The sequence below is a fragment of the Archocentrus centrarchus genome, chromosome 23 (genome assembly GCF_007364275.1).
Source record: "Archocentrus centrarchus isolate MPI-CPG fArcCen1 chromosome 23, fArcCen1, whole genome shotgun sequence".
NCBI classification, from domain to species: domain Eukaryota; kingdom Metazoa; phylum Chordata; class Actinopteri; order Cichliformes; family Cichlidae; genus Archocentrus; species Archocentrus centrarchus.
The window spans coordinates 10073459-10101072 of NC_044368.1; the positions used below are offsets into that span (position 1 = coordinate 10073459).

At 41.1% G+C, this 27614-nt stretch overlaps 1 protein-coding gene across 1 annotated transcript in view; it reads right to left on the minus strand.

Annotated features, from left to right (window-relative positions):
• The window catches only part of snd1 (staphylococcal nuclease and tudor domain containing 1), a 172100-nt gene that overhangs the window by 41428 nt on the left and 103058 nt on the right, over positions 1–27614 (minus strand). Inside the window, exon 17 of the mRNA XM_030719705.1 lies at positions 21137–21325. Coding sequence (XP_030575565.1) covers positions 21137–21325 — 189 coding nt within the window. The remainder of the gene's footprint in view (positions 1–21136; positions 21326–27614) is intronic.

Here is a 27614-nt window from a genome sequence, read left to right on the forward strand (position 1 = left end):
ACATTCACACTCACACACACACACACACACAGCCCAGGGCTGATGACCTTCCGTGAGCAGCCAACCATCCTGTTTGTTCCACTTGAATGCAGGTATGTGACTGCTGCTTCTGCTGCTGCTCTGCAACTGCAGCCAGACGCTAGAGCCACCAAGCTGCCACAGACAAAGAGACAGTGAAAGAGAGGAAGAGAGGAGAGAGGAGAGAGATAGAACTATGGGAAAAGGGGAGAAAAAAGCGGCAGGCCATTTAGCTCGAGTTGAAAGGACAAGTCCTAATAATGGAGACCAAGCTGAGAGATGGCAGGTTAGACTGACCTTCACAACTCTTGAATGACAAAACACACTTACACCCAAGTGAGTGACAAGTGAGTCCAGTGGGGTAATGTGATGATGGGGAAAGGTTGCTCTCATGCTGCACAGACTATCACAATCGCATTAAAAAAAAGCTGGAAGAAGTGTTCGAGCATGTGCGTCAGGGATTAGCTGTTTTCCAATTTGGTTTTATTGTTGTTTCCTTTAACTTTCATCCTGTTAATCTTCCATTATCCTACTTCCTTGTTTTGGGCTACAAATTAATAGGCAAACTCTGTTATTTTTTTAAATTATTTTAACCACACATGATAAGACCTTAAAAAAAAATTATCTGCTTACAGAGCTGAGAAGCTTTGGCATTTTCTACTGTAACATTTTATTGCCAAATGCAGATTCTCTAACGAATGGCTATTAAATAAGTTAAAACTGCTCTGAAAAAGAAAAAAAAAAGAAAAAGATGTTATGGCTAAATTTTACAGCAGTGCAATAGGAGCAAGCCTTATTTTCTAAGCCTGGCACACGAGACACCTCTCTCGCTGAAGAGTAGCTCTTTGACAGCTAAGTGCAGCTCTGCTCTGGATAATTAAGAGGCCTGCTGATTAGCTTAGTGTCGATTTATCTGAATATTTTTAATCTGAAGAATAGCGCTGCAGTCCAGACAGACTAAGCGATGGTGCTACATTCATAGATTCACACATTCAAGCACAGGTGGATGAATACACAGACAGATGGATGACTGAACACACACGTAGTGCCAGAACGAGGGTGTGAGGGCTGCTTTGAACACTGATTAAATGTGGCAGTGTGTCAATTGTAGTAGAGTGTGTGTGTGTGTGTGTGTGTGTGTGTGTGTGTGTGTGTGTGTGGTTTTTTTTTGTTTTTTTTGGGGGGTGGGGGCGGGGGGGGGGTCTGTAGAGGCTGAAATTACCATTGCTATACCAATTGTACATTTTTTATAAGCAAACTGAATTGCCATCACAGTAAGAGTTTTCTATGACAAATGCAAATACAAGATTGAGAAACAATCCCCACCTCCCCAAAAAAAAACAAAAAAACAAACAAAAACAACAACAACTAAGGATTCACCTCCATATGTGAGGAGAAAAAACTGCAATAACATTAAAAAGTAAACATCTCAAATACGCTTCATTTACATGCAAATTGCTTGGAAACAAATCTAAAAAGTTTTCTGATTTGAACAAAAAAAAAAATGTTTTACTTTATACAACTCACTTTTGCTACTAAATTGAGAACATCACACTTATTTAGGGAATAATGCAGCAAATCCATTCAGATTCGAAAAGAATATCATCTGCACGACTTCAGCATCTTTACATTTCCCGTCTTTGGGACTCACAAAAGCAAAGCACTTGACAGCTGCAGCACTGCCATCTGATTCTAACACACTTCAGTGGACTGGGGGGGGGGGGGGGGGGGGGGGGGGCTCAGCCCACACAACCTGTGACAAACACGCACACCTCTGAAAGAATGCTGCAAACTAGCTGAAGCAAGGGGTAATGTGATTAAGATAATATAATCTTGGTGGTCTATCTTATTACATGTGTTTTACAAAGTTTCATTATTTATTCATTACCCAATCAGACTTGAAGAACAATTGAAACCAACAGGAGCACACTGTTCATGTAAGTGCACTTCGTGAATCAATTTACCCCCATTATATCCCTGATGAATCCGCTTCAGCGACAAAGGTTCATTAACTCATCTGAGGGCATGTTTTTCTCTTTCATATCAAATGCCTTTATGCTCCACGTAAGAAAATAGCTATACTTTAAGACTCGTTTTCATGTGCAGGATACAATATTAAAATGAAAAGCTAGACTGCACCTATCTCACCATAATATGTTGCTTTAAAACTCTAAAACTTGGAGTTCTGGCTTAACATTTTGTACAGAATTTTGTGCTGTAAATTAGGACCAGAGAAGAATTTGATCTGCATACAAAGTGAGGAAGAGCTCATTAGAAATCAACATCGGTTTTGCGTTAATGAATGGGGCAGGTCGGCAGAGAGGTGGGCAACCCTGGATTTTCTGTTCCTCAACAATGTTGTCTGTATTGACAAAGCCATTAGAGCTGGAGAATGATCAACAAGATGGACAGCTGCTTCATTAGCCACTTGAACGCAGCCTGTTGGAAGCGGGGCCACTCCACCCTTATTCCTCCGCCTCGCCACTCTGCGTAAAAGGTACTGGGATAGGATTGGGAAAGGCACTGCTGTTGCGCCTTAAAGCTAGCAGCAGAGGTAGTCACAAAGCTGAATCATTGTCTGCGTGAAAGGGAGAGCCATCATGGCAGGACACGCCACACTAGACACCAACACTGCTGAGTTACATGTCACGCTGGCACGCCATCTTAAGACTGTGGCGGCATTATGTCGGCATCATTTGTGAACGAGCAAAGGCGCCGTAATGAGGGGGTCTTCTCAGCTGAAGTACAGCATGATGTGAAATGGGGCAACCGAAACGCAATCTGCCTCATCACATCTGCCAGGCTCCTCTAAAAAGTTAAAAAAGAAGTGATTTTTCAAAAGTATCAACAGTTTAAGCATAAAACATTATATACAGTAGCCATAATACGAGGTTTTTTAGGGGGCAGCGTGGTGGTGCAGTGGTTAGCACTGAGCACCGTTGTTCTGTGTGGAGTTTGCATGCTCTCCCACGTCCTTGCCTTGGTCACTGAGTAATACGGCTTCCTCCCACAGTTCAAAGACATGCGTGTTAGCCTAAATGGTGATCCTAAATCACTATTACATGTGCACATGGGTGTGTGTCGATGTCTGTCTCTCTGTGTCAGTCTTGTGATGGACTGGCAATCTGTCCAGCGTGCACCCCACCCGCCTTTTGCTCTATGACAGCTCGGACAGGCTCTATCCCCTCCATGACCCTGAACTGCATAAGCGGTTAAGAAAGTGGATGCATGCATAATAATAATGAAATGGTTTAAAACAAAAGGTGAAGTGACTGTCACCCACTTTAGTAGACTACCTAATGCCAATTGGAGGCCTTTAAAATATGTGTCAGCCTGACTTTTTTTTTTTCCCAGCAGCTGTTTTTAAGAAGATGATTTTACTCACACTAAGAATCATTTCTGCTGACAGCTGACACAGTCATCTTGAGCTCATCATCTGTGACAGCTGTAGTTTTTGGCTGTTCGACAGATTTTCCGTGGTTGGGAGATGATATGAACCCGTTCTCACTTGTTTCTTTGCACTGTGGCAACGTAACATTAAACACGTTTTCAGAAAGTCCATCAGTTTGAACCGAGCTGACCAACACTCTTTGGGCTGATTAAACTGTGAAACACCCACTCTAAATTAAAATCTCTGCCTAGCTTGTTTTCACTTCTGCCTTTTCAAAACAGTATGACGAACGAGGAGATGCTTGGAGATGATCGAGGTAGAACACAGCTTGACTGCCAGGCTCCAAAACTTTGACTTACTGACTGTTTAAGAGTTCATTTGTGGTACAATCACCATAATGTAGATAACATTACAAGTTCATGGCAACTTCCACTTCAAATGGAGTAGACTTCACGTGAACAATATCATTATTATTCTTGACTGGACAGTGACTTGACTGACAGATGCTGTGGTTGTCCAATTGCTCTTGAACACTAAACTGAAAAGACACTAACCCAATGCATCACCCGGAGCACAAAAAGACAGTGTTCAAGGTTAAGAGGGGATGTTGATGGTACATTAACCTTCATGGCTCACCTTGTCATGGTGGTCTAAGTAAGAGGGGCCGGAGAAAAACTGATTTAGAGGTTGAGGGACTTGCTTTGCAATATTCCCTGTCATTTCTTCCTTGCTGTACTCACACTCAGACATAATACATGACTGTAGCCTTGGGAAAAATTGGTCCAGGTTAAGCTACAATGCGGTAACAACATCGTTTCTGTCATAGTGGGCTAATGCAATACGACTGCTTTTGGGCCTGCAAGGCCACATAAGTGGGTACGGTAACAAAAAATGTCAGCTGCATACAGGCGTTTGACAAGCTGCAAAAACTGGAATCATACAGCACCAGTATATTATGATTGGAGACATAAACAAAATAATATACTCCACTAAATTAGACATTTTCCCCAATATAAAGAAAAACTAAAGTAGGACCCAACATCTATCAACTTGAAAGTCATTACAGCTAAACTGTCCTGCCTTAAGATTTGACATAGCACCTCCAGCCAAGTGTTACGAATAATCAATAAGATATGTAAATCAATCGTCTAGTTGATGCTTGCCAATAAAGAGGTCAAAATAGGTGTTACATGGCTTCTTGTGCTGCTGCCAAGGGTGAAACTGAATTTACAATATTCTGTAAGCGATTGTTCAGATTCAAGCTGACACTACCGGCTGCTGATTTCAACACTTGGATACACTGCCCACCAAAGAAACCCAATCAATCCTAATCTACTTTAACGGGAATATTAGGAAATAGGGGTCCACTTCCACATCCCGAGCCAGACCTCAATGAGGGCACAGAGGGAAAGGATGAGACGGATGGAGAGATGAGTCTCTCGGATGTGGTTACTTAGCAGATAAATTATGCATTAAAACTGCACAGGTGGTGTGGGACAGGGTTTTTACGTGAAGGGATGGAGCCGAGCAGCTGGGGAATTCATAACAGAAACGGAAGAGCAAGTGAAGGAGAGAGGGAGAAGGAGAGAGAAAGAGATACTCCCGAGCTTCATATCACAGCCAACAGATGTTCTCCCATCAAAGAGGCAGCAGGCAGGCAGCAAGGCTACTCAACCCCAGCTTACACGGCTAATATGACCCCCACTTATGCTGCCACACATACACATACGTGCGCATGGACGCACAAACAGCAGCCAAGGGCTTGGAAACTACCTAAGGCTATCATGGTGGCAACTTGTTACACTTTTTAAATTGACACAAATTGATCCACTTAGACGTGTGTGTTCGGGTGGGTGGTGGGAGTAGGTCTGTCAGCCCGCTGACAAAGTACTATTAGCAACAAGCACCAAGTTACACCTGACAGAGATTGGTGGTATGAGTGTGTGAACTGAAGGGGGGCATGGCGTTACCATAGAAACAGAGAATGTGGGTGCATATGAAATCAGAGCGATCTGCTTGCACACAAAAACCTACACCTGTGCTACCCTGCACACGGGTGCCACCCTACCCATCATGTATGAATAGCCAGACAGCTGTGAGATCGATTCACGCATTGCTTACAGATGACATTCACAGACACGCACGCGTGCACACACAAGACAACAAACACACATCGTCCCTGGGGGTAGTCCCCCCCTCCAATCCCCAGCATATGAAGCCTTATGTCAAGTGGGCTGTTTCTTTAACTCGAGCGGTTTCTGTGTCTTTCGGCGGCCATTAAAAGATGATCAAGCCGCACAAGATCAGAGCAAACAAAGGCATCGCTGGGGAATAGGCATGCAATTAAAGTCAACGAGCTCCAAGAACATGATACAGAAAATCTTCAAAGGTTTAGACAAAAAGGGGAGAAGGGACAGAAAAGAGGGAGAGATATAATAATTAAGTTGTAAGAAAGACAAACACTGTGTCTCATTGTATATCATAATAACTTTGATAAAAAAAAAAGAAGAGGAAGAGGGGCTGCTAGAAAGCAGGCTGTATAGAGGGGCACAATTACTAATTCTGAGGTTTACTTGATTACAAAGTTTGCTTGTCATGCATTAATTTTGCATTTGGTTGTTCGATCTGCTAGATGAACTCTGCACTCTAACTGTCCGTGTCCTTAGGGTTTTCCAATAAAACAATCTTGTTAATTATAATGAAAATAAAATAGTGATGGGTAATGTATCTTATTTTGAGATCAGTCCTCATCTGCTCAAATGCCGTATTAGGGTACAGCATCAGGGTTACATAGCAAACAAGGACACCGTTACTGCAAGGAGGACCAGAGAAAAGAAACTCGTGAAAAAGAAACTGTCAGGATGAGAGAGGCAAAAATTCTGAATCTAACACTGGCTACAAGCAGCAGGTGAAGCTGCAGGTACTGATGGAAATTTTAATTTTAAATCATAACTAACCTTTACTTAATGCATCTGGGATGTTAATGTTTTATTATCAACCAAAATTCATCACGTTTGCTTTCACATTTAATCACATTGAATGCATACTGCTTAAAATTGTATTATAAAGCATCATAATTATGAGTATTTATTAAAATAAAACAATAAATTCAAATATTTGTTGGCCTCTCTACCCAGGGTTCACACCCTTGTTTGTCTTTCAGATACAATCTGTGTTGATTTTCCTCCAACAACAGTCTTTGCTATGACCTTGAGGCCAAAAGTGTAAAGTTCACTTTCTATAGCTGCACCTGCCTTGCATTGCTGTATACAGAGAAAAAAGGGGGTTGAAACAAACAGCGACTGCACATCCTTTTAGCCCATCCCTCCTCCCTCCTCCCTGCTTTCAAGCCTCCTCCATAAGATGTTTATAAGCTCAACCGGATTACTGTCCATGAGAGCACGCTCACTGCCTGATCACTGGAAACTATAGAAAAGCTTAAAGGAACAAGAGCAAGAAGAGAATAAGGAAAGACGAGCATAGAGTGATTAAGAAAAAGGACTACTTTGGTTTTACAGTGTACAAGTATGCAATTAAAAGACAATTAATCAACTTTTTAATTAACGGGCTAGGCTGTCCTGGATTGCCAAAAGTGTTGCCATGACAACTGGCTTTACACAGGGTGGCAACATCCTCCTAGTCTGTTTTTCTCTGTAGAAGAGTCCTGATCAGTGTTAGTGAAAATTAGGGGAAGGGGAGTAATGTCGGGCAGAGACAGAGAGGTGGTGCAGCGAAGAACAGCAACGGAAAGCAAAAACAGGAGGAAGAACTAGACAGGAGAGAGATGAATGGAAAGGGGAAGAATATTATTCAATTCAATTTTAATTTTATAGCACTAAATCACAACAGTCGCCTCAAGGCGCTTTATATTTTAAGGTAAAGACCATACAATAATTACAGAGAAAACCCAACAGTCAAAATAACCCCCTATGAGCAAGCACTTGGTGACAGTGGGAAGGAAAAAAAACTCCAAACTAACAGTGAAAAACAGGCAAATCATAAAACACAACATTCACAGAGCTCATGTACTGAAGCCATTCTCTCGGGCATATTCTTTCTTCCCCATCACATTTTATACAAGACAGCTCAGTGATCAGGAGATGGGTCAAATGGATTCTGTGGTTAATTCCTTGACTGCATTTATAGGGGTGTAGAAAAAGAAGCTGAGTGGCTTGGCCTGACAGCTTGCAGAACACATCACCAGTAAAATACGAAATGGATAAAGCAGCACTGCTAAACACTTTATATCTTGTAGTACATGGCAGGGTTTTTTCCTGTTATAAACAATGCCCATGCTTAATGACTGAAAAACTATTCTGTGAGTTCTTTGCTCCTTGGGAGAAAACTGTTCATTTTAATAGTTTGGCAGGATAACAAAAGCTGCTGGGTCCCATTTCGGCTTCCCAGTGCCCACTGCAGGTGTAAAAACACTGAGACAAGTTATTCTGACTGGAGTGGAAATGCATAAGATGTGTGATAGAGGAAACATAGAGGAGTCCGGTACACCCACTGAGAAATGTGACCTGACTGCAGCCAAATAAAGAGCAATTTTGGTAAGACTAGTTTCAAACAAGTGTTACTTTGGCATATGAAATACTTCAAAATGCATAAATTATGCAGTAGTCAGAAATTCGATAAAAAATTGAAAGCAAAATGTTTTTTTCTTTTTCTCCAAATGAACAACCCACCACCATAGCAATTAAACACTCTAGAAACCCTGCATACATGTTTCTGCTTTGTTCTGTCTGATGGAGTTGGACAAACATATGAAATGTTTCTCCGTTTGTGCTCAAGCTAAAATATCATTCCTATGTTATAGTAACACAAAGTTTCAGCTTCCTCAGCAGCTGTATAGATGAATTCCAAGAATATTCAGACTATGCAAAGTGCTTCAGGGTGACCCTTAGTGACACATTGAGGAAAGAGCAGAACAAATAAACACAGTGTGTGGAAACATATGGAGAAAATCAGTAAATAATTGAAAATAGGGGAGAGAGAGAGAGAGAGGAAAAACGTGGTATGAAAAGAGTCTGGTACAACAGCGGGAATCAAAATGTGGGGATGACGAGAGCCTGTTTATGTAACTGTCTCTCCCTAAGGCAAGAGAGGAGGAGAGAGGCTCCGTAAAATGCACAAAAACTCACTCAAAACTAGCAGTGTGTTCCCATTCTCTAGATTTAGAGTTTTTTTCTGCAGGCCAGCAAGCAAGGATTCTGAAAACAGTAAAAGTGGACTGACCTAAATTACACAGGAAGACTTTTGACCAAAAAAAAAACCTGGGTCTTCATAAAAAGATGCCAAGTTGATAAAATCAGGCAGCAAAGCAAGGTGGGAATAAAGTTATTTCAGGTATCCTCCACATGCGCCCCCCCCTCCATTTCTGCTTTGTTTAACTGATGAAGCAGAATATGCCAGCGATGCCCCTAAGGGTCAATCAAAGGAAAATGTGGCATAAATGCAAAGAAAATATGGCAACATTCACGCTCTTGACAGCTATTTGAGTAATTATGGTGGTGACATGGATGGGCTACATCTATTAAAATGATAATACACGGGTTTAAAAAGATATTCACAAACAACAGACAAGAGGATACAGTGAAATAATAATTTCACAAATTTATGAAAGGCGAAAGCAACAAAACAATTAAGTTACTAGTCTAACTGAATCCACTGATAATTAACCACGAAGGCAAAACTCACACAGAAACGAGTCTGATAACCCTCAAGGTCCGCAACCTTCAACTTTACTCCTTATAATCAGTTGGTCAATATGGCGATAAGTATTCATTCATACAGTTTTAGAGCTGACAGCAGCAGAAATGTTGCTCAAATTGTCCCTGCACTGATGCAGCATGAGTGGTAAAACATATTGGAAATGGCCACGTCAACATACAGTGGCAACAGGTGCTTTAAAAATGAATTAAAATTCCATCAATTAAAAAAAAAAGATGCACCTTGCATTCACCTCACAATGATAAAGCATTAGAGTGTGGGTGAAGTAATGGAGAAATGATAAATAGGACATTTCAGGGCCTAGACTGCAAAAGTATAAAGGGAGAGGGACAAAAAGGAACTCAAAGACAAGAGGCTGAATTAAAGATGAGGAAGATGGGGATGATAGTGTGTAGGTACTGAGGCAAGAGGAAACTACAGACTACATTATGAGTGGATGGCTTTAGCTGCAAGACCAGTCTCCGAACTTCTTTGATCTCAGCTACACACCTGAAAAGTTTTCTGACTATCTCGCACAGTAGTGACCCTATTGCATTGACACAATCTATCCACATAAGCAAACACCAAAGGAACAGAGCACATTTGCTCACAAAGACAGACTCGGAAGATGACAGCAAAATCAGCGATTCTATTGCAGCTGGAAATGAATCACATTAATAGAAAGGAGTTGAAGGAGGGGGGGGGGGGGGGGGGGGGGGGGGGGGGGTGAGAGAAATATAGAAGAATGTGAGGCTGTGGGGAGGCGGTCATGAGGCAAATGGAGAAAAAGAATACGCAAATTCATTTAGGAACAGAATTGGCTGCTCAACCACGAGCAGTATGCCAGCGTGTAGAGGACTCTGTGTCTGTGCGCAGGTAATAAGGAGAACCGATGAGGCGTTTGCTTCCTACAGTAAGCTGCTTCTCTCCAATTGTGGCTGGAAAAAAAAAAAAAACGGGCCTGATCCGTCTCATCCAAGGAGAGGCTAAGAGAGCACTTTGCATATTGGCATGACAACAACAGCAATGCAGTAATCAAACACTGATCAGCCACAATATTAAAACCAGCATGTATAACAATGACAATCTTATTACATTGCAATGTTTTCCTGCAAAACCTTGAGTCCTGGCATTCGTGTGAACCTCTGATACACAAAAACTGCTCAGGAAAAGGGACAAAGCGCTCAAGGCATTGACACAGACCCCAAGCTACTCACAGAACCAAAAAGATCTCCTGCCTGCAACCAGTTACAAGACACGACAGAACATGCAAGAACTCATCTGGTGGAACAAGGGGAGCATACAGCGTATTAGGCAGGTGTTTTGTTGTGGCTATTATGTGTAAATAATAATGCAAATTCAGCAAGCCGGAGGTGTCAAAGGGGACAAGTGCGTGTCATAACCTGTTTGTGTGACAACAGGCCAGCGGGGTAATGTCAACAACGTCCCATCTTAATGCTTGGGAACTAATATAACTGGAACTCATTAAGTGGGACAGGATTTGCAGATCCCAACCAGCACAGGACCAGCATTTAAATGGTACCCTCAAGAAACAAATATTTAGCATTTCATTAGGAGAGAAAAGCAAGGGAAGCAGGGAAGCAGAGGCAGGAAGGGAAAACGTAAGGGAGGGGTGTTTCTCTGACGACCCATATTAAACAGAGTTAAGTGTGGCTGCGAGCAGGGGCCCTAAAAAATGTCAAAGTGCGTGTAAATGACTGTAACTTGCATGTCTTATTTTTAGTGCGATCGCAAATAGCCCACCCTGTTTTGCTCTTTTCCTGATTAAATAAGGACGATTAGAGAGGACACCTGAAGCAGGGCAGAAATGTGCAGAGTTAATGTTTTCAGTGAATCTGCCTGATGACTCCAAAAATACATAAATGTCAGTCATCTGCGGGGAAAAAAATGTCACCACTGCTAATGGACATTCGCATGAATGACATTATCAAAACATGATAAGAGTTGTTTGTACAAAGCACTGCAAAACTAGAGGGATCCAGCAAATGCACGATCACTAAGGTTATCATTTAACTGAATCCAATCGTCTAAACTATTAAAAGTATTTAAAGCCTACTGTCTCTTAAACGGATTAACAGGAAATAATACCTTAAAGCAGATATTTAAAGGGTATTCTGAATGGCATATTTTTTTTTTTTTTTTTTTTTTTTTTACACGCAGGTAGTTTGAAGTAAATACATAACATTTAAGTAAAAACTCATAATACTGCATTAAGCACAAGGTAATAACCTTTGTTGCAACTGACTAATCAGAGCTCTCTAGTCTAAGGTCAAATATGTCTGTGTTAAAATTCAAGGCTCACTGCCCTTATTGCATGCACGCACTCTGGTGAAGGTAGAAGGCAGTCAGCCACAAGCAGTCCTCAGCAAATCAAGTGGAAAAGTGTCTCCTTACAGTGTCCCAGGAGGGTCTAGCCCGAAAAAAGGAGAGCAAATAATCCTAGCCCAACTCCAGTCAGTGCATGTCCTTCACACTTACTTTAATCAGCAAAGATGGAGGAGTAATTGGGGCAGAGGAGAGGGAAAAAGGAGGGAAGCCCCAAGATATAAGAGGCAAGGAGAGTGCAGAGAGGCAGATGGGCAGACCTGGGGATTTGTGTTTTTTCTATTGTGGGTGACGGAGCTGAGCATGTGTTAATCAGCCATAATGCAACGCACTATGTCATATCATATTACGCTCTCTGCCAGTGCATCACCTCCTCTCACTCTTTTTTAGCCCCCTCTCTGATCTCATGGCCTCAAACCTTCATCCCAAGAGTAGAGCAAAGTGATGGGGATGGGGGGGGGAGTGCCTGAGTTATTTCTACACTGATGAAGCAGAGGCAGCCGCAGACCTGCCTGCGAGGACCTCAGCTAGGAGGTCGCAAGAATCTTGTGCGTGATTGGAGAAAGAAAAACACACGTGGCCAATGAAATACAGACAAATGTACATTAACAAATTTATGGGATTATATAAAAAATAATGAGCATGGACACAAACACAAGTTAAAGGAAACACGCAAACAAAATCACGTGCAGACAGTAAGGACTATATACAGGCTGTTGCAACAACAAAGTACACCAGTTATACTTAGAAGATGTTGTGTTAAACAAAAAGGCTGACTTCCTGTTTATATGCTTCATCGAGTAGAATATTTCATATGAGAGCGTGGGCTCCTTAGGACTGGCCTGATGTCCTGGATGCATTTTTTAGATGACATTTTCAAAGACAGCGCGTTATCCTGCAACTCACGTAAATATATAATTCAGAGAGCAGAAGGTGAGACTGCTGAGATGTCACTGAAGTAGCTTCTTGCTCATTAAAAAAAAAAAGCCTCACTTTGTATGTGACCACCGTGTATATGGGTGCAGCCTGTGTGTCAAATGGAGAATGAAGGCGATAAAGATGGAAAGAACGTTTGTAGGTGATTTCACAAGACTGCGAGTGTAGCTGACAGACTGCTGAATTTGCAGCTTTGAATTGGGGGAAAAGGAAGATGAAGACCAGGAGAGAGGGAGCGGGAACTGGGAGTTGGGGTGCAAATAACACGCACGTCACTGGGTCCACTGATCTCTTTTTCTGTCTTTCGGTCTCTCTGCCTCAGGGCACTGAGGGTCCAGCTTGCCGACGAAAGTGGGGGGGTGGTATCTCCGGAGAGCGTGTGCATGTGTACATCTGTGTGTGCACCGTCTGTCTGCACGGGCTCAAAGTGTGTTTGAGTAAGCAGGAAAAGAGACAGTGAGAGTATGGTGTGTGTGCACGTGTGGCGCCTCCCTCCATCTGCAACCAAGTTTGTGTGTATGTGTGCGGATGTGTACATAGCACACTCAATCATATTATGTAATCTCTTAGCCATAGGAAAAAAAACCCCTCTGTCAGCTCTTTGCTTTTGTGCGGTAGGTGGTTCATTTTGTGCGTACAGTGCAGAGAGGAAAGATGAAGGCAGGAGTGCACTCGCTCACACAGGCGTGCACACACTTTGGCTTACAGTAGTAAACAAACAAAAAGGAAATGGTATGCAGTCACATACAAAACACACATCTGCGCACATTGTGCACGTATGAATATGAAGACACAATGCAGACAGACAGACTGTTGCCCGGGAATCTGTAGTACATAATAGAATGCACGGTTCTCTCCGACTTATCCAAAGATGTGAGGTCTCAAACAGGTCTGTACTCCCATAGTAACAACCCTGCAGGGAATGAAGTCCCCCTGCTGTGATCCCACTGTCCTTTCACACTTGCCACTAAACCCTTCAACCTTCAGCTTACTTATATACTGGCATACTGACCAATCATTTCCAGCATGTGACATGATATATGGTGATTAATACATATTACAAACACATTATTTAGTGTTTAGTTAGATTTATGCAAAGAGATGTCAAACTTACAGCCCGAGGCCCAGAACAGGCCCACCAAAGGATCCAATCCAGCCCACCTGAAATGTGAAAATTACACACGAGGAGGGCATAAATATTGGACTTTTCACAATATTCTGACCTTAAGGATGGACTCTGATGATGTGATCCAAACAGTTACTTTCTTTGAGTCAGAGGTCTGAATAATTGTCAGTTTTACAGCCTTCACCCACACTACACCAAAGAAATTAAGAGATAAAGCATTAAACATTAAATGTTTGTTTTTTAGATTTTAGATGACATGTTAAATACTAGAGAATGTCCTGTTTTGTTGTTTTAAATAAAAAAATAAAAAATAAAAGAGTGGGTGCACACTGGGGGGAAAAAAAGCAAAACAAAAGACATTTCCAATGAATTAAAAGATAATTTCTGCTTTTTAATTATGGCACAAATTCAAGACAATGAGCTGCCAGTAGTTTTTATGTAGTTTTACAGATTTATTTTTTAGAGAGTTGTTAATCCCAGGAAGCTGTAATGATGGTTTCTTTAATTTAGTACAGCAGCATTTCTTTGTAATGTGGAAACACTGAGATGCTTCATTTTCCCAAAAATATCTCAGGCTGTTCATCATCAGGTTTATAAATGAATGGTTTATATAATAGTTCCAGAATTACGTTAAACTTCATCACACTAAAAGATGAGAACATGTAAGTTATTAAGAAATAGTTTTAGTGGTCCAGCCTACTTAAGATCAAATTAGGCTGTAAGTGGACCATGAACAAAAATGAGTCTGACACCCCTGCTCTAACCATACCACAGTATCTTGAGGCCTTTTTATTTGAATCCAATTATTATTATCTGAGCATATGCTTGGTTAGTTTTTACTACAGAGGTTTTGTGGTCTACTTAAAAAAAATAAATACAACGAAACACGCAGAAAAAGAAAAATGAACACTGTTTCTGAATAGAGCAAAAAAAAAAAAGAAACATCTGGTTTCAAGAATTAAGGCGCACAAGGTTGAGGACTGCTGCACCATGAGTCATCAAACTGTACTAACTTTTGTCATCGCTACTTGCAGCTACAACACTGTGTTTCCAAGCAAAAGATGTAATGTTGAGAGAAGCGGGGACCTTGGGGTATAGTCGTTATCCGGCTGGGGGAGTGCTGTTGTGCTGGACTTTGTAACTCTGTGGACGATATATTTCCAACACAAGCAAGTCTTGCATCGATAGTTTGCCCATGGGTGAGATGATGCACTGTGACTTTTGGCACAGTTTTAGCTCCTCATCTCTTAAAGGGCAAAAAAATGCAAATTGCTTGTGACATAATGGTTTTCCTGGCCCTCTATCTTTGAGATGTCACCACTGTCCCCCTTTCATCCTTCCATTAGGGTTTTTTTGGTAATTGAAAAAGCCTCGGCACATCGTGTCATGTATCAGATCGGGAGAAAAACAATACTCATCAGGCAATTGAATATAGATTTAAAATTATTTGGGAATCGCTATGCTCTGTTTTTATTTACATTTTATGCGGCATCCCATTTTTGTTTTGAAATAGGACTGCAAATAGAAAATGTATTGTTCACCCCTGTGATTTACAGGTACATATCGTCTGAGTAACTGCTGGGCGCTCACTCAGGTCTTTAAACACCTGCATTATGCATGAGCTGCACAATGCATGCAATGCCTTCCTCAAAGTCTTTAGTATAAATTTGTGGTCTTTTTAAATGGAGGAAAAAGGGAAAAAAAAAAAACAATGATAAAAAAGAGGGGAAAGCTGCCTCAAAACCAACATTGCCTGAGGTAAAAACATATCAAATTAAAATGAGGGAATTTTCTGCAGTTTGCTGCATATGACCAGACAAAGTGCCTTTCATTCAAGTTCACCCATTGAAATTCTCATAATGGACTTTTCTGAAATCGTTCCAAAAAGCAAGCGAGGAAATGCAAACAAGCTGTACGCGCTCATGACCTTGACAATATTCCCCAAGCTAGAAAGATATATTACACAATGTTACATAAGTAAAGATTTTCAATTATTTCATTATCCTGTCACAGTCTTGAGGGGAAAGTATACCGCACACAAAAAAGACAAGAATTCAGAGAAGACAAAAAAAAAATTGCAAATCCATATATTATGGAATAAAGTCTTCGAGTATAAAAGAAACTTTTGCAGGATTACAGAGACATTTGAAAAAGAAGTGAAGTGCAGCCACCAAGACAATAAAGAGTATGGATTTTGACATAATTAAGTGACAGGCATGACATTGGACAACACTATTCCTGTGAAGCAGGGAGAAAAAGACTTAAGACTTATAACCTGTCAAGAAAATCTTAAAACATCAGCACTTTGCTCCTTAAGAATAACTTCCTCACCAGTTCCTTGAAACACAGCTGGAGTATGTCATTTCTAACCAGGCCTGAGAAGCAGCATCCTCAGCCGCCATTCCCGTTACCTCTCAAATGGTCTGGACAGGTGTTGAGCCCACTCATTAAGCAAGTATCACTTTCCATGATTGCCCATGTCATGGTCATTGTTCCCGTCTCAATGCCACACAGCCTTCATTTGTTAAATCACAAGGCAGCAATGACAGCAGTTAGCAATACATCAGAGAGATGGCAGCGAGGTATGCCTGGAATGGTAATACAGGTGTGCAATCCTCTTGTGTGCCTGCAAATGCCATTATATTTGAATTCTTTACACGCTCTAATGCAACTTGTGAGAGAAAAGTAAGGGCACTAATTATTTCATGTTAGCCAAAAACTCTCTTTGCAGAGTGATGACAGCCAGAGACTAAGACCAACAATGGCTGAAGAGGAAATAATTTGCAAGAGGCACAAATATTTTATATATACATATATAATTTTTTTTTTAGCCCTAAATTTGAGAAACAATTGCAGAGTCAGCCACAGAATGGACCAAATTTACGTTATTTCACTTGAAGCTTCCACAGATGGCCTATTTTAATATAATCCCGAGCATTTTTCCATGACATTGCCTGGTGGCTGCCATAGGTTATTTCACTATGAGAGGCCAAGAAAATGTGAAGGGAAAGAGAAAAAAAGATCGCAACCCTGAAAGGATTTCACTGGCTTCAGGGCTTAAGAAAGCACTGAGCGTGGTATTAATAGAATAGGGACTGTCATCCATGGAAACCAAACAAGGCCAGTGGTATGAAATTTTATGTCGATTATTAATAGAAGACTAAGTATTAGCATGCCACATAGGTGATAAAAATCCCTCATTATAAAGTACATTTCAAAAAAATCCACACATTTCATCTAATTTCACTGAAAGTGAAATACACAACAACATGTAGACTTTTATAGAAACAAACAGAAGAGAATGCTAACCATATATACCCTTTGAGTGAATTCAGCCCACTAGAGGTAAACTTCCTACAGCATGAACACAGGGACAGAAGCTAATTAGCTTTGCTAAAAGCCCAATTATCTTGATTCATCTACTGTGTGTTCCTGTTTAGCCAGGTGTGTGATGTGCTGACTGCAGAGAAGACACGGCTTAGAAAGCAAGACAAGGACGTGTTTTTTTGCACCATCTTTGAAAACAGGAAAAAAAACATTTAAATAAAAAAAAAATAATAAAAAATACGCTGAGATGTTTGGCCTCCACTGTGAGCTACCACCTGACCTTTGAGAGTAAGCCAGAGGCAAGTGAAGTAAAATGAAAATTGCACTGTACCAATATAATCAGACATGCTAACAATATTAGTCAGCCAATAGCAGCAAAGTCAGGTTTTGTGATTTGTTTTGTACAATAAAAACAGATGAGCTGGGTCAGGTGGTAATCTACACTTGTGAACAGGCCCTTGGGCAAAGTGACAGCTAAGTCGGCTGGATTTGCAAGTCTGGGTACCACTGGGAGGTGGGCAGGGGTCCTGGGGTGGGGTGGGGTGGGGGGAATAATGCTGAAACAAGATTATGTACTTCAATCAGGCTCCGCCAAGGACACATCACCTGGCTCACTGTCAGAATGATGCTGCTTCAAGTGCTTTTGATGGGTGCTGTTGATGGACGGGTGAAGTATTAGGAACGGCAGCACCAGATCCTGGGTTTATGTCTCCAAAGGATTTTTTTTTTTTCCTTTCTGCCCTCGAAAAGAGTACAAGTGATGCAGGTCCTGATTCACTCTGAACAGAGTCCAGGCCAAGGAACTGTCCTGCATGATCCAAAAACTGTAAAGCATCTAAAGATACCAGGGGCATGACTGGAATTTGATTATTAGTTGAAGGACAAACACAAGGAAAAAAGGGAAGGGAAGGGCAAGGATGTGAGAAGACAGAAGAGATTAAAAGGACAGCGGTCTGTGAAGAGAGCCAAGTAGTCTGAAGGAAACGGACAGGCAGTGATGAAAGGAGAAGATTCCTATGACATGAAATATCTTTAACAAGGTTTGTCATATCCTCTTCTGCCCTTTTTTTTCCACGCCTTCTCTTTTCCATCTTCTTTTACCCACTCTGAGACCCATTGGAGTGTATTAATCTCCTTCAAGGTTGGGTAATTATAGCAGGAAAAAAAAGGGGGGGGGGGGGGGGGGGGGGGGGGGGTTTGCAACAGGAAGCACACTTTATCACTGAGTACTGATTGTTGATTCATCTTTTCATAATGAGGCCACTCCAATTACTAGTACATTTCTGTTCTCTTCCAATTTATAGCAACTTGGTTGCCTTTATTAAGAATAGGTGCGCCTTAATAAAATATTCACAAAAATTACACAAAGAAACAGCATTTAACACTGCAGAACTGTGAAAAGGTCTGACTAGCACAGCAGAGCCAAGAGCTTCTGGGAGTCTAAATTGATTTCTCCTCTCGCGAACCCACCTCTTAATTTCTAAGTATTTTATTTCATTTTTCTGTTTCTGAAATCGGAAAGTCCCGAGGCACAACTGAATATTGACAAGCCAACTCCCACACCTGTTCAGTCTTTAGGGAACTTCAATGAAAGCTACAGCCAAGATTTCCCCAGTCAAACACTCTACTACTACCAACCCACTGAGCCAAACTACTACTTTGTAGAATTAATTTCTCTGAACTGCACAAAGATAATAGTGGAATGTCATATGACTACCTGCAACAAGATGCGTCTCATTACAATGACAAAATTTACTGTTGTTGGTTTACACAGATGACTGCTGATCGAGACTTTTGCTTTTACAGCCAAAGGAGAATTTGAATATACACTAAAAGATTTAGGGAGAGGACACGGCCATGGCTTGGCAGCAACCAAATCATTGTTAAAATACCACGAGATAAGTTTACATTGTGCTCCGGGTCTGCCTTTTCGCTGAATTATAGGAATGTTAGTGCTGATACCACGATGATAATTCTCACAGGGTGACACATTTTAGAGAGATTTATGTAAACAATAGCTAAGGCATAAATAAATGTAATGGGAAACAGACTCTGGAAAAGGTCCAGGTCTACAACTTAAGCCTTCTGCATGTTGGCTGAGATGGATTTGCTCTGAGAACGGTTCCAAATATTGTTTCAAGAGACGCTGATATGCACGATCAAAACATGCTGAGCTCTGGAAAAGGGGTCTTCTTCAAACCCTTTGGAAGGCTTCATTTAGAAGACAATCACTTTGTCCCACTGGCCTCATTGTGGTAAAATCTCATATTCACTTAAGTCACTCGAACTAAGCAGTTTTGGTCCAGGATGCTACTGCAGCAAGCCTCGGTCCCCTATTGATGTCCAAGGTCCCCCGCTGGACCACCAACGCAGAGTTTTTCTTAATGAGTGTGTGCATGCATACAAACGCACACACTGCGCCCTCTTCATTATGACAACCTTGTTTTCTCGTAGAGACGCCTGACGCAGCAGTACCACTGATGTCTTCCATATCCACAGCCGTAGGGACAATAAAGAGAGGGCAATGAGAAAAGAGGAAGAGAGGGAGGGCGATGGGAAGAGAGAGAAGCTGCCCTACCAAACCTCAGCCTACACACAAAGACCAGCCACCACAACTTCAAAAGAGAAAGAAAGAAGAAAAAAAAGCCCATGCTCTTAGCTTTTTTTCGAGCTGGTCTCTATGGGTTAATTAGAACACCGAGTCCCACCTCATCTGCCTTCAAGTTGCATAGTATGCATTCACACACAAATACAGCCAACTGCACTGTGCGCAGCTAACACAACACACTTCCCACTACACACACACACACACACACACACACACACACACACACGCACAAACAAATCAGGTTGTGGTTGATTTGTCCACCAGGGGCCTGTGGCAAACTAACATCAAACATAATCACTGTCTGTCTGGTCAATTCAGGCCCCATTCTGCTGCCTTTCCTCACGGCCCTGTCCGCACTCAGGTTAGCTCAAGTCAAAACCTTGTGGTGAAAGTCAATCTGTCTCAACACTGCAAGGGGGGGGGGGGTTTGGAAACCGGTAGTGAAATTGTTATCGGAGGTGTCAGGAATGTGCCTTCATGCTGCAGTTAGATTTAACATGGCAGCGTCTGGGTGCTCACATCACTGGCAAGATGTTTTCCTTTTTTTTTTTTTATGCCAGACAAAGGTTCACCTGCGCACCACTCTATTCACAGTTGTGAGAAATGGAAGACCTAGACAGAGAGTAATTGGAAGAAAAAGAGGAGAGCCAAGAGCAGGGAAGACGCAGAGTAGGAACACACTCACTGTGAACATGATAGATTCTGAGAAGGGAAAAAGAACACAGCCCCTTCTTGGCTCCAGCACTACATCACATTTATATGGGGAGAAGATGCATTTGTGTCTCCTCAAGGACCCAAATAGGTGGACGTAAGTGGAAGAGAGAGTGGAGGAGAGCGCGAGCGAAAGAAATAAGTTACAGAGAGAGCGAGAAAGAGGACAATGATGACAGCTGGCTGGGCACTTCGTGCATCTGCCAGGGGTGAGTCGTGGAGCCATAATGAAAATGCAGGGCAAGATCAGGATCACTGTGAGAGAGGCCTCCATCCATCACAGGTCTCCCACCGAGGAAAGACAGCTTCAATGATAACTGCAAATGTGTGGCTATTTGCAAAAGCAGAAGGGGTATTTTCACGATACTGTAGCTTTAACTTTTAGTGCTGCATCGTATTCATGCATTTTAGTCACACTTATGTTGAAACCAGGGTGACTTGGTGTTATTTATCAGAATTATGTGAACAAAAAGCGTTTTACTTTTCTCCACTCAGTTCTGAAGGATCATCATTCCTTCAGACAGCACCATGACCTCTACTAATAAATTTATTACAGGCACTGATGTTAAAGGCAGAAAAATAAGAACTGCTGGTTCTGTGAAGAAATGAACCACACATGGGCACAATACAATATGTCCACAGGCAGCCAGACCTAACATACTACATATCAGAGGTAAAGCCAGCAAAGTAAGTAGTGGTCCTCCATGGTGCTGGCTGCTATGACAAGTCTGTTTTTCAATAAAGTGCTGGTTGCTTTGCCAGATGACATCTTGAGATTTATGTACAGCAACAATACTGAACTTAACGTTATCTAACCTTACTTAAATGAAATTTATTGTGCAATTAACGTTTTTGAAAGCTTCATAAGGGCAGTTAAATGTCATTTGAGACTCCAGTCATCATTTCGATGTTTTGTAGGATGTGCAGTAGTGTGCTCTCACGACATCTAAAGGAAACCTACCTTTTCTTTTCTCTGTCGGCACGCCTCCTCTGCTGCAACCAGGGTTTTGTAGTAGGCACTGCGCTCCGCTGTGAAGTGCACCTTGGACAGAGCATTTTCTACCAGTGCCACAGACAGATTCACACCTTCAATGTGCAGCCAGCCAATGAAGTTCCCTGCTTTGTCCATGCTCTCAACTTCAACTTCCACCTGGAACACCAGAATAGGAGGGAGGGACGGGAGGAAGGGAGGAAGGAAGGAAGGAAGAGAACAAGAGAAAGAAGAGGCTCAGTTAATGTTCTGTATCAAGATTAGGTTTGAGATTCATTTACAGCAATGGAATGGAGGGGTTCCCCCTGAGGAGACATCACTGTTCTTAAATAGAAACATCAATGGAGACCTGTGAGCTTTCTATTGATTCAGTACCACACACACAGATCCTCTTTCATTCCACTGCTGTGGTCTTCCCGATGAGTGCTCTGTAGTCTTGGTCAGTATTTTTATGGCCAGGAAAAAAAAATAAATAAAAAATCCAGCAGTGATTGCCTGTCTCAGTGCACATTCAGAAGAACTTGAGTCTGACATTTTCAATTAAGCATGACTGTCAGCCTTCAATAATGTGCCTATTTAGAAATCACCGGGCCTGTGATTGGCCCGCACAAACAGTTGAGGCTATTAGAGGCTTTAAATTAGTGTTGCATATGCACTTCAACCTTAATTAAGACCCCAAATATCTTCATCCTACTTCTTTTTTTTTTTCCACAATGCAAATCATTTTCAATTAGTGACAGCTAAGTTGCCATTCCCTTAAGTAAATAAATGAGGGCACTGAAATTAGCTAACCCTGCTGACAAAGTAGGAAAGATTTCACAACATTGCCCATTATGGAATATAACCAAATTCTGCATACTCAGGCTAATTATCTATTCATTACATTTTGTTTCACAAGTGATGGATGACCAGGGGACAGAAGAAAGAGAGGGGTGGGGGGGGGGGGGGGGGGTGAGGGGAATAAATAAATAAAGAAATAATCAATAGAATTTTTCTTTACTCTAAAGCCTGAAGTCAGCGAGAAAGTGAGAGGGCAGGTGTGCTGAGAAGATAGGGAGTAGTCAAGCGATTAAGACTTGGACTGCTTAGCCCTGCAGTCACAAGGGAAATCTGAGGGGAATTAAGTTTGTAAACTGCTCTGCCTTGTTCTCAGCTGAAGTAAAAAGCTTTTATTACTGAATGCATAATCCCTTCTGTTATTAAGCATAAAATTGACAAGCTATTCATATAATAGTGGCACACATATTTCCACTTTCTGGATCCAGTTACTATTTGGATGAAGCCTTCGCATCAAGAGTCTGTCCAAAAGGGATATACTATAATGTTCTGTTATAACACCACTTGGTACAGTGGCATATCAATGAGGCTTTTGTTTTTAAACTTGGCAAACTATGCCGCACAATTTAATATTCACACAAAACAAGCTGCTTCTACTAACTAATAAAAATATAGTAGTACTTGTTTTTAACGTGTAAAATGAGCTGCTAAAACACTGGTCTACCCTCTCGGGTTGTGACAGCGATAGAGTCCAAGTTCACTAGTACCTCATCCGCCTCTGTAAAATCTTCATTACTGTCTTTCTGTCTTCCTCTCTGCCATCTCAGATACTAACCCCATTTTATCTTTTTTTTTTTTCTCTAAGTGGAGAAACAGTTACATAACTGGGCTATAAGAGCAGCACTGGTCCTCTGAGCATCCAAATGTCAAATGGGGAAGTGGGCGAGTGCTGGAAGAAAAGAGCCAACTTAACTGTTACCAGCTTCCATTAACGCAGCAAATGCAAAACAAAAATAAAACAATGCTGACAACTAAAAGCAACACTCATAGCTGGGAAAAAATCCAATTTGAAGGAAAAATAGAAACTCGACTAGAAGTTGTCTACTGTGATCGCAGCACGCAAAGCTCCAAAGCGAAAACTGTTTACTCTCACTATGGGGGAGGGAAAAAAAAAAAGTAGGAGATACAAGGGCAACTCTAGTGCGCTCAACAGAATGAGTGGAAGCCTTTTGGCTACACATTTTTTAGTTTGATCAGTCCTTTACTTAGCAGGAGATTTCTAACAAACATTCAGTTAAAAAATACCACAATCTGTGCTATAAAGACAGGCACTAAGAGATAGAATAATACTTCCACAGGGGGAAATTATACACTGGAATGTTCTATTGCCTTAGAGGATCCACAATTATTCTCTAATTATCATATTTTGGAGGAAAATACAATTCTCCAGGCCATGTAGAAACTAGATAAATGTGATGAATATCACCAACATGTGGAGAAACTACACGGTTGAGTAACTCAGATCACGAGCGCTGTAACGAGAATCGATGTTATTAAAAAAAAAAAAAAAAAAAAAAAAATTATTGGCCATACAGACACACGGTCTTACACGCTTTCAATCATAACAACAAATTTGCCTGTGCTCTTTCCTGGACCACTTACATGGGAAACTTCATTTACCACATACTGCCACCCTTATGCAAAGAAAATGAGCCTGCCTGAGCTGATGACGACAAGATGACTCTTGTCTTTGCCTACAGGGATGCTGTAACCGCACACAGCATTAATAACCACAAACGGGCCTACTGAGAAATGTCAGTAATATACCAGGACACATGAGCTGAATGGCAAGCACCAGCAGAGCCAACAGGCTACAATCACACACATCAGCCTGTCCAACACACATCAAAGGGACTACTAGCAGACAGTTCAACTTATATTAGTCAGTCAATAGAAAATTATTATTAAGAACGTTACTCCCAGACTGAAGTCAAAATAAACAAATTCTCATATTGAGTGGCCAAGAACTTGAAAGCATATTTAAAATTAAACTGACATTTCACCAGGCAGGAGGGAGAGAGATAACAGAGGCTTAAAAATCAATGGCAGGATTGAAGCTTAATACTAGTGTTAGCACAATATGCGGCACAGAGCACTAAAGACCTGAAAAATGGAACGATAATGGCACCTTTATCCATTGAACGGTCACTGCCATTTATAAGAACCTATCGCCACCATGTCTTTGCATTCTGCTTTAGATGATCTTTTATAATAACACTCTGATCTGTTATTCACCCGTTTCTGAAATGCCTTTAAACTGAGTTACAGCCTGACTTACTATCACTTAGGCTCAATTATTTTAGAGGACTGCTTCGAAAACTATCGAGTTGTTACTGGAGTTTATGATGTTTTTGTCATTTTATAGAATAAACTATTACTTTCTTAAAGTCAATACATATTATGGAAATTATCATTTAATGATTACTGCAACCGACTTCATTTCATCAGCCATATTGAGTTTAGAGGAACAGTGCCACCCACGAGCTGTGGAGCTCGATCTAAAGCGTGAAGAGTTTTACAAAGACACAGACACAATTTAGAGTTCTTGCCTTCCTTCAAAGTAAATAGCTTTGGTCACAATGTGGAGAGGACAAGGGAGGTGGAGTGGAAACTGCTTTGAGTAGAGCCCAGATGGTTCCCAGCGGAGGCCTCATCTGAGCCAAGATGGCTCCCGCCGGAACACAAATGGGCTCTGGTAATCTCATAAATGCTGGGATTGTGTCGACACAGTGGACAGAAAAGAGAAAAAGCAAAAATACGCATATACATAAAGCTATGCACGTGTGTGCGCAAGTAAATACACATGTGCACTCGTTGACCAGTACAAAAGACAAAGCCATTTGGTACCACTGAAGTGAAACCATGGCCCAAGGGCACGTTTTAAAACTGCAGAAGATTGAATTCACTTAGCTGTTTGAAAGTGAGAAAAAAACAAAACAAAACTGCAGTCGGTGACACATCATGTCAGGGCCAAACACACTAAAAGAAAATGAGGGAATACAGTGGGCTGGCAATTTTAAAAAAAACTAGCATGCAAAGAGATCCCAACAGAAGATATTTTAAACACCTGGAGGGAAAAAGCCAGTGGCTAAATAAGTAAAAGATACAGAGAATATGACGTGCCCATTTTTTTGTGAGTCATTTTAGAGTCCATGAGCTCCAACGCAGCGCGTAAAAAGCTTGTTTTAGTGATGCATTATGTGTTATGCATCCCAAACAGCTGGCTCTAGGCATTTATGCAAGGCATACAAGAGAATAATCTACCAGTCAGAGCTTTAAATCATCACTGACAGCAGCTCTGTCACAACTTGCATCTTAGTTTTAGTGCATGATCCAATTACTGAGATCACAGTTATCACCATAGAGATTTAAATTTACGAGTGAAATTACCAGTTTTGACCATAAAAGTTTAAAGCCCGAGGCTTTGTCAGTAACAAATATAGTGTATGTTCAGAGTGTACTCTAGGCCGCTGCTGCTGTGTGTGAATGGCTGCCAGAACACGTGAAAAAACAAACTGGCAGACCTTTAGGAATGCCTTTCTTTATTTTCATTAAGCTACTAGAAGGTGGCTGCTTTTATAGTGGCAGTACTCTACCACTTAGCTGCAGACTCAAGTCTGTGTGTGTGTGTGTGTGTGTGTGTGTGTGTGTGTGTGTGTGTATCTGTAAAATAAATTTAGAACAAAAAAACAACCAATCAATGGTTCTTAAGTAGGAAGTCTACTGTAACTTTGATTAATAGCATCATTTTTGTCCAAATATCTTTTAATGTCCCTCATGACCTTGACACAGAAAAAATAAGACAGTCAAATGGACAGAATCTGTGTTAGAAACAAAAACAAAAAGACACACTCAAGTCACTCCCACATACCCTTTGCTCATCTAGCAGAATAAGCCATCTATCAAACTGAGCCTTGGCAAAGATCGAAGAAGTGATGCGGATGTGTGTAATGTGCACATGTGTGTGCTCCCCTTTGTGTGCAGGGGCACAAAACATCAAACCTTCTTACAGCCATGAGTGGTCCTAAGCCCTACATTGAGGTGCAAAATGGGCAGAGGGGAGAGAGTAATCAGATAATCTCTATATCTAATTTCATATTCCAAACCTTCCCCATTCACTTAAAATAAATCACTGCCTTTGAACACTTAATTCAGAGTCATGAATGTCACATGAAAAGGACAAACTGTCCTTTTCATGGGCACATGAGGATTAAAGTAGAAAAAGCAGAGCACTGAATGGTCAGCTTCAGTGCTCTGAGCCCAGTCATGTGTGAAGACTCCATTTGTGGGCATGAGCACCCCAATCCAACAAAAGTCCATCATCTCTCAATAAATCCCCCACATTCTCGCTCATATTGATCATTTTTATCTAAGAGGGCAAAAGGAGTTTATATGGAACAAGCCCAAGCAAGGTATACAGACAGAAATGTGTTCAGATTTACACCCCAATTAACATTTCATAAAGGTGTACTGTTTGGAGGAGGTCATTTATCTAAACTAACCTGCAATCTAGATGTCCACAAATAATGAGGAACTGCTACTAGGTTAAAAAAAAACAAAAAAAAACATAATATATGTTATAGTTGTGATTATTTTAAGCAACACCATGTACAAGGGAACTTACATGGCTCTGAAGTGATCCTGTAACGTGTGTGTGATGAGTGATGATGAGTATGAGAGCCCTAGGATTAGTACTTTAATGCGGATAGGCATTAAACGTACTATGGTGTGTGGCATTTTGATATCAGATCAGGAGTTATCACCTCTAGTGTTGTTGCTGTTTTGCAAAGCCACTGGGAGTCACTGGGTAGAGAAAAAAAAACCCACATGCAACAAACTACATGCTGCCCTGTAAAAAATTATTCTTTAGTCCATTACTGTTAGTACACGGCAGGTCCATAAACTACTGTTAATGGGAAACAATAGCACAGCATGCGAAGGGGCGTGTGCAAAACCCCTCAAAGTAAATTAAATTAAAAGCCTTTTTTCTCCCCCAGGCTTACCCACTACAGTTCCGTACAGATAAATGAGGTAATTTTAAGAAAAGACACCTCTTTTTTAAGGGTTTAGAACATATCCACTGGCTCAAACAAAGGTTTCCTGGGTTTAAAACTGGTTAAGTATGTTAGCAGGTTACTGTGGTTGAATCAGGAGAGGAAAAAGCTAGTTGGTTCCAGGAGAAATCTATAAATATAGATCACCTTTTAAAAAAAAAGAGCAAAACAGCGAGAGAGACAGACAAGAATAAATGAATGAATTAAACAAACATATTGATCCCTTAATGGCACAGATCAGGCAGAGATGTAAATAGTTTGTTAATGGGGCCTATAATTAAAAACAAAAATCCTCAGATGGAGAGAATAGCTGCAGCCAGTGTCTAAGAGAGGTGCAAAGTGATGGTGTGTATAGTCCACATGCTATAAAAACTAAATAAGAGGAAGAGGGGGTAAACTAGGTCACCAACCATCAAATGGTGGAAACACATTGATGCTACTTCTGTTCTTTTATTGATATCTACAAATATAAATGGACTATACTGTTTCAAATTTTTATGGTATATTTATTTAATGATACTTTCACATACACACAGCTGGGAGACAGACAATGGTAA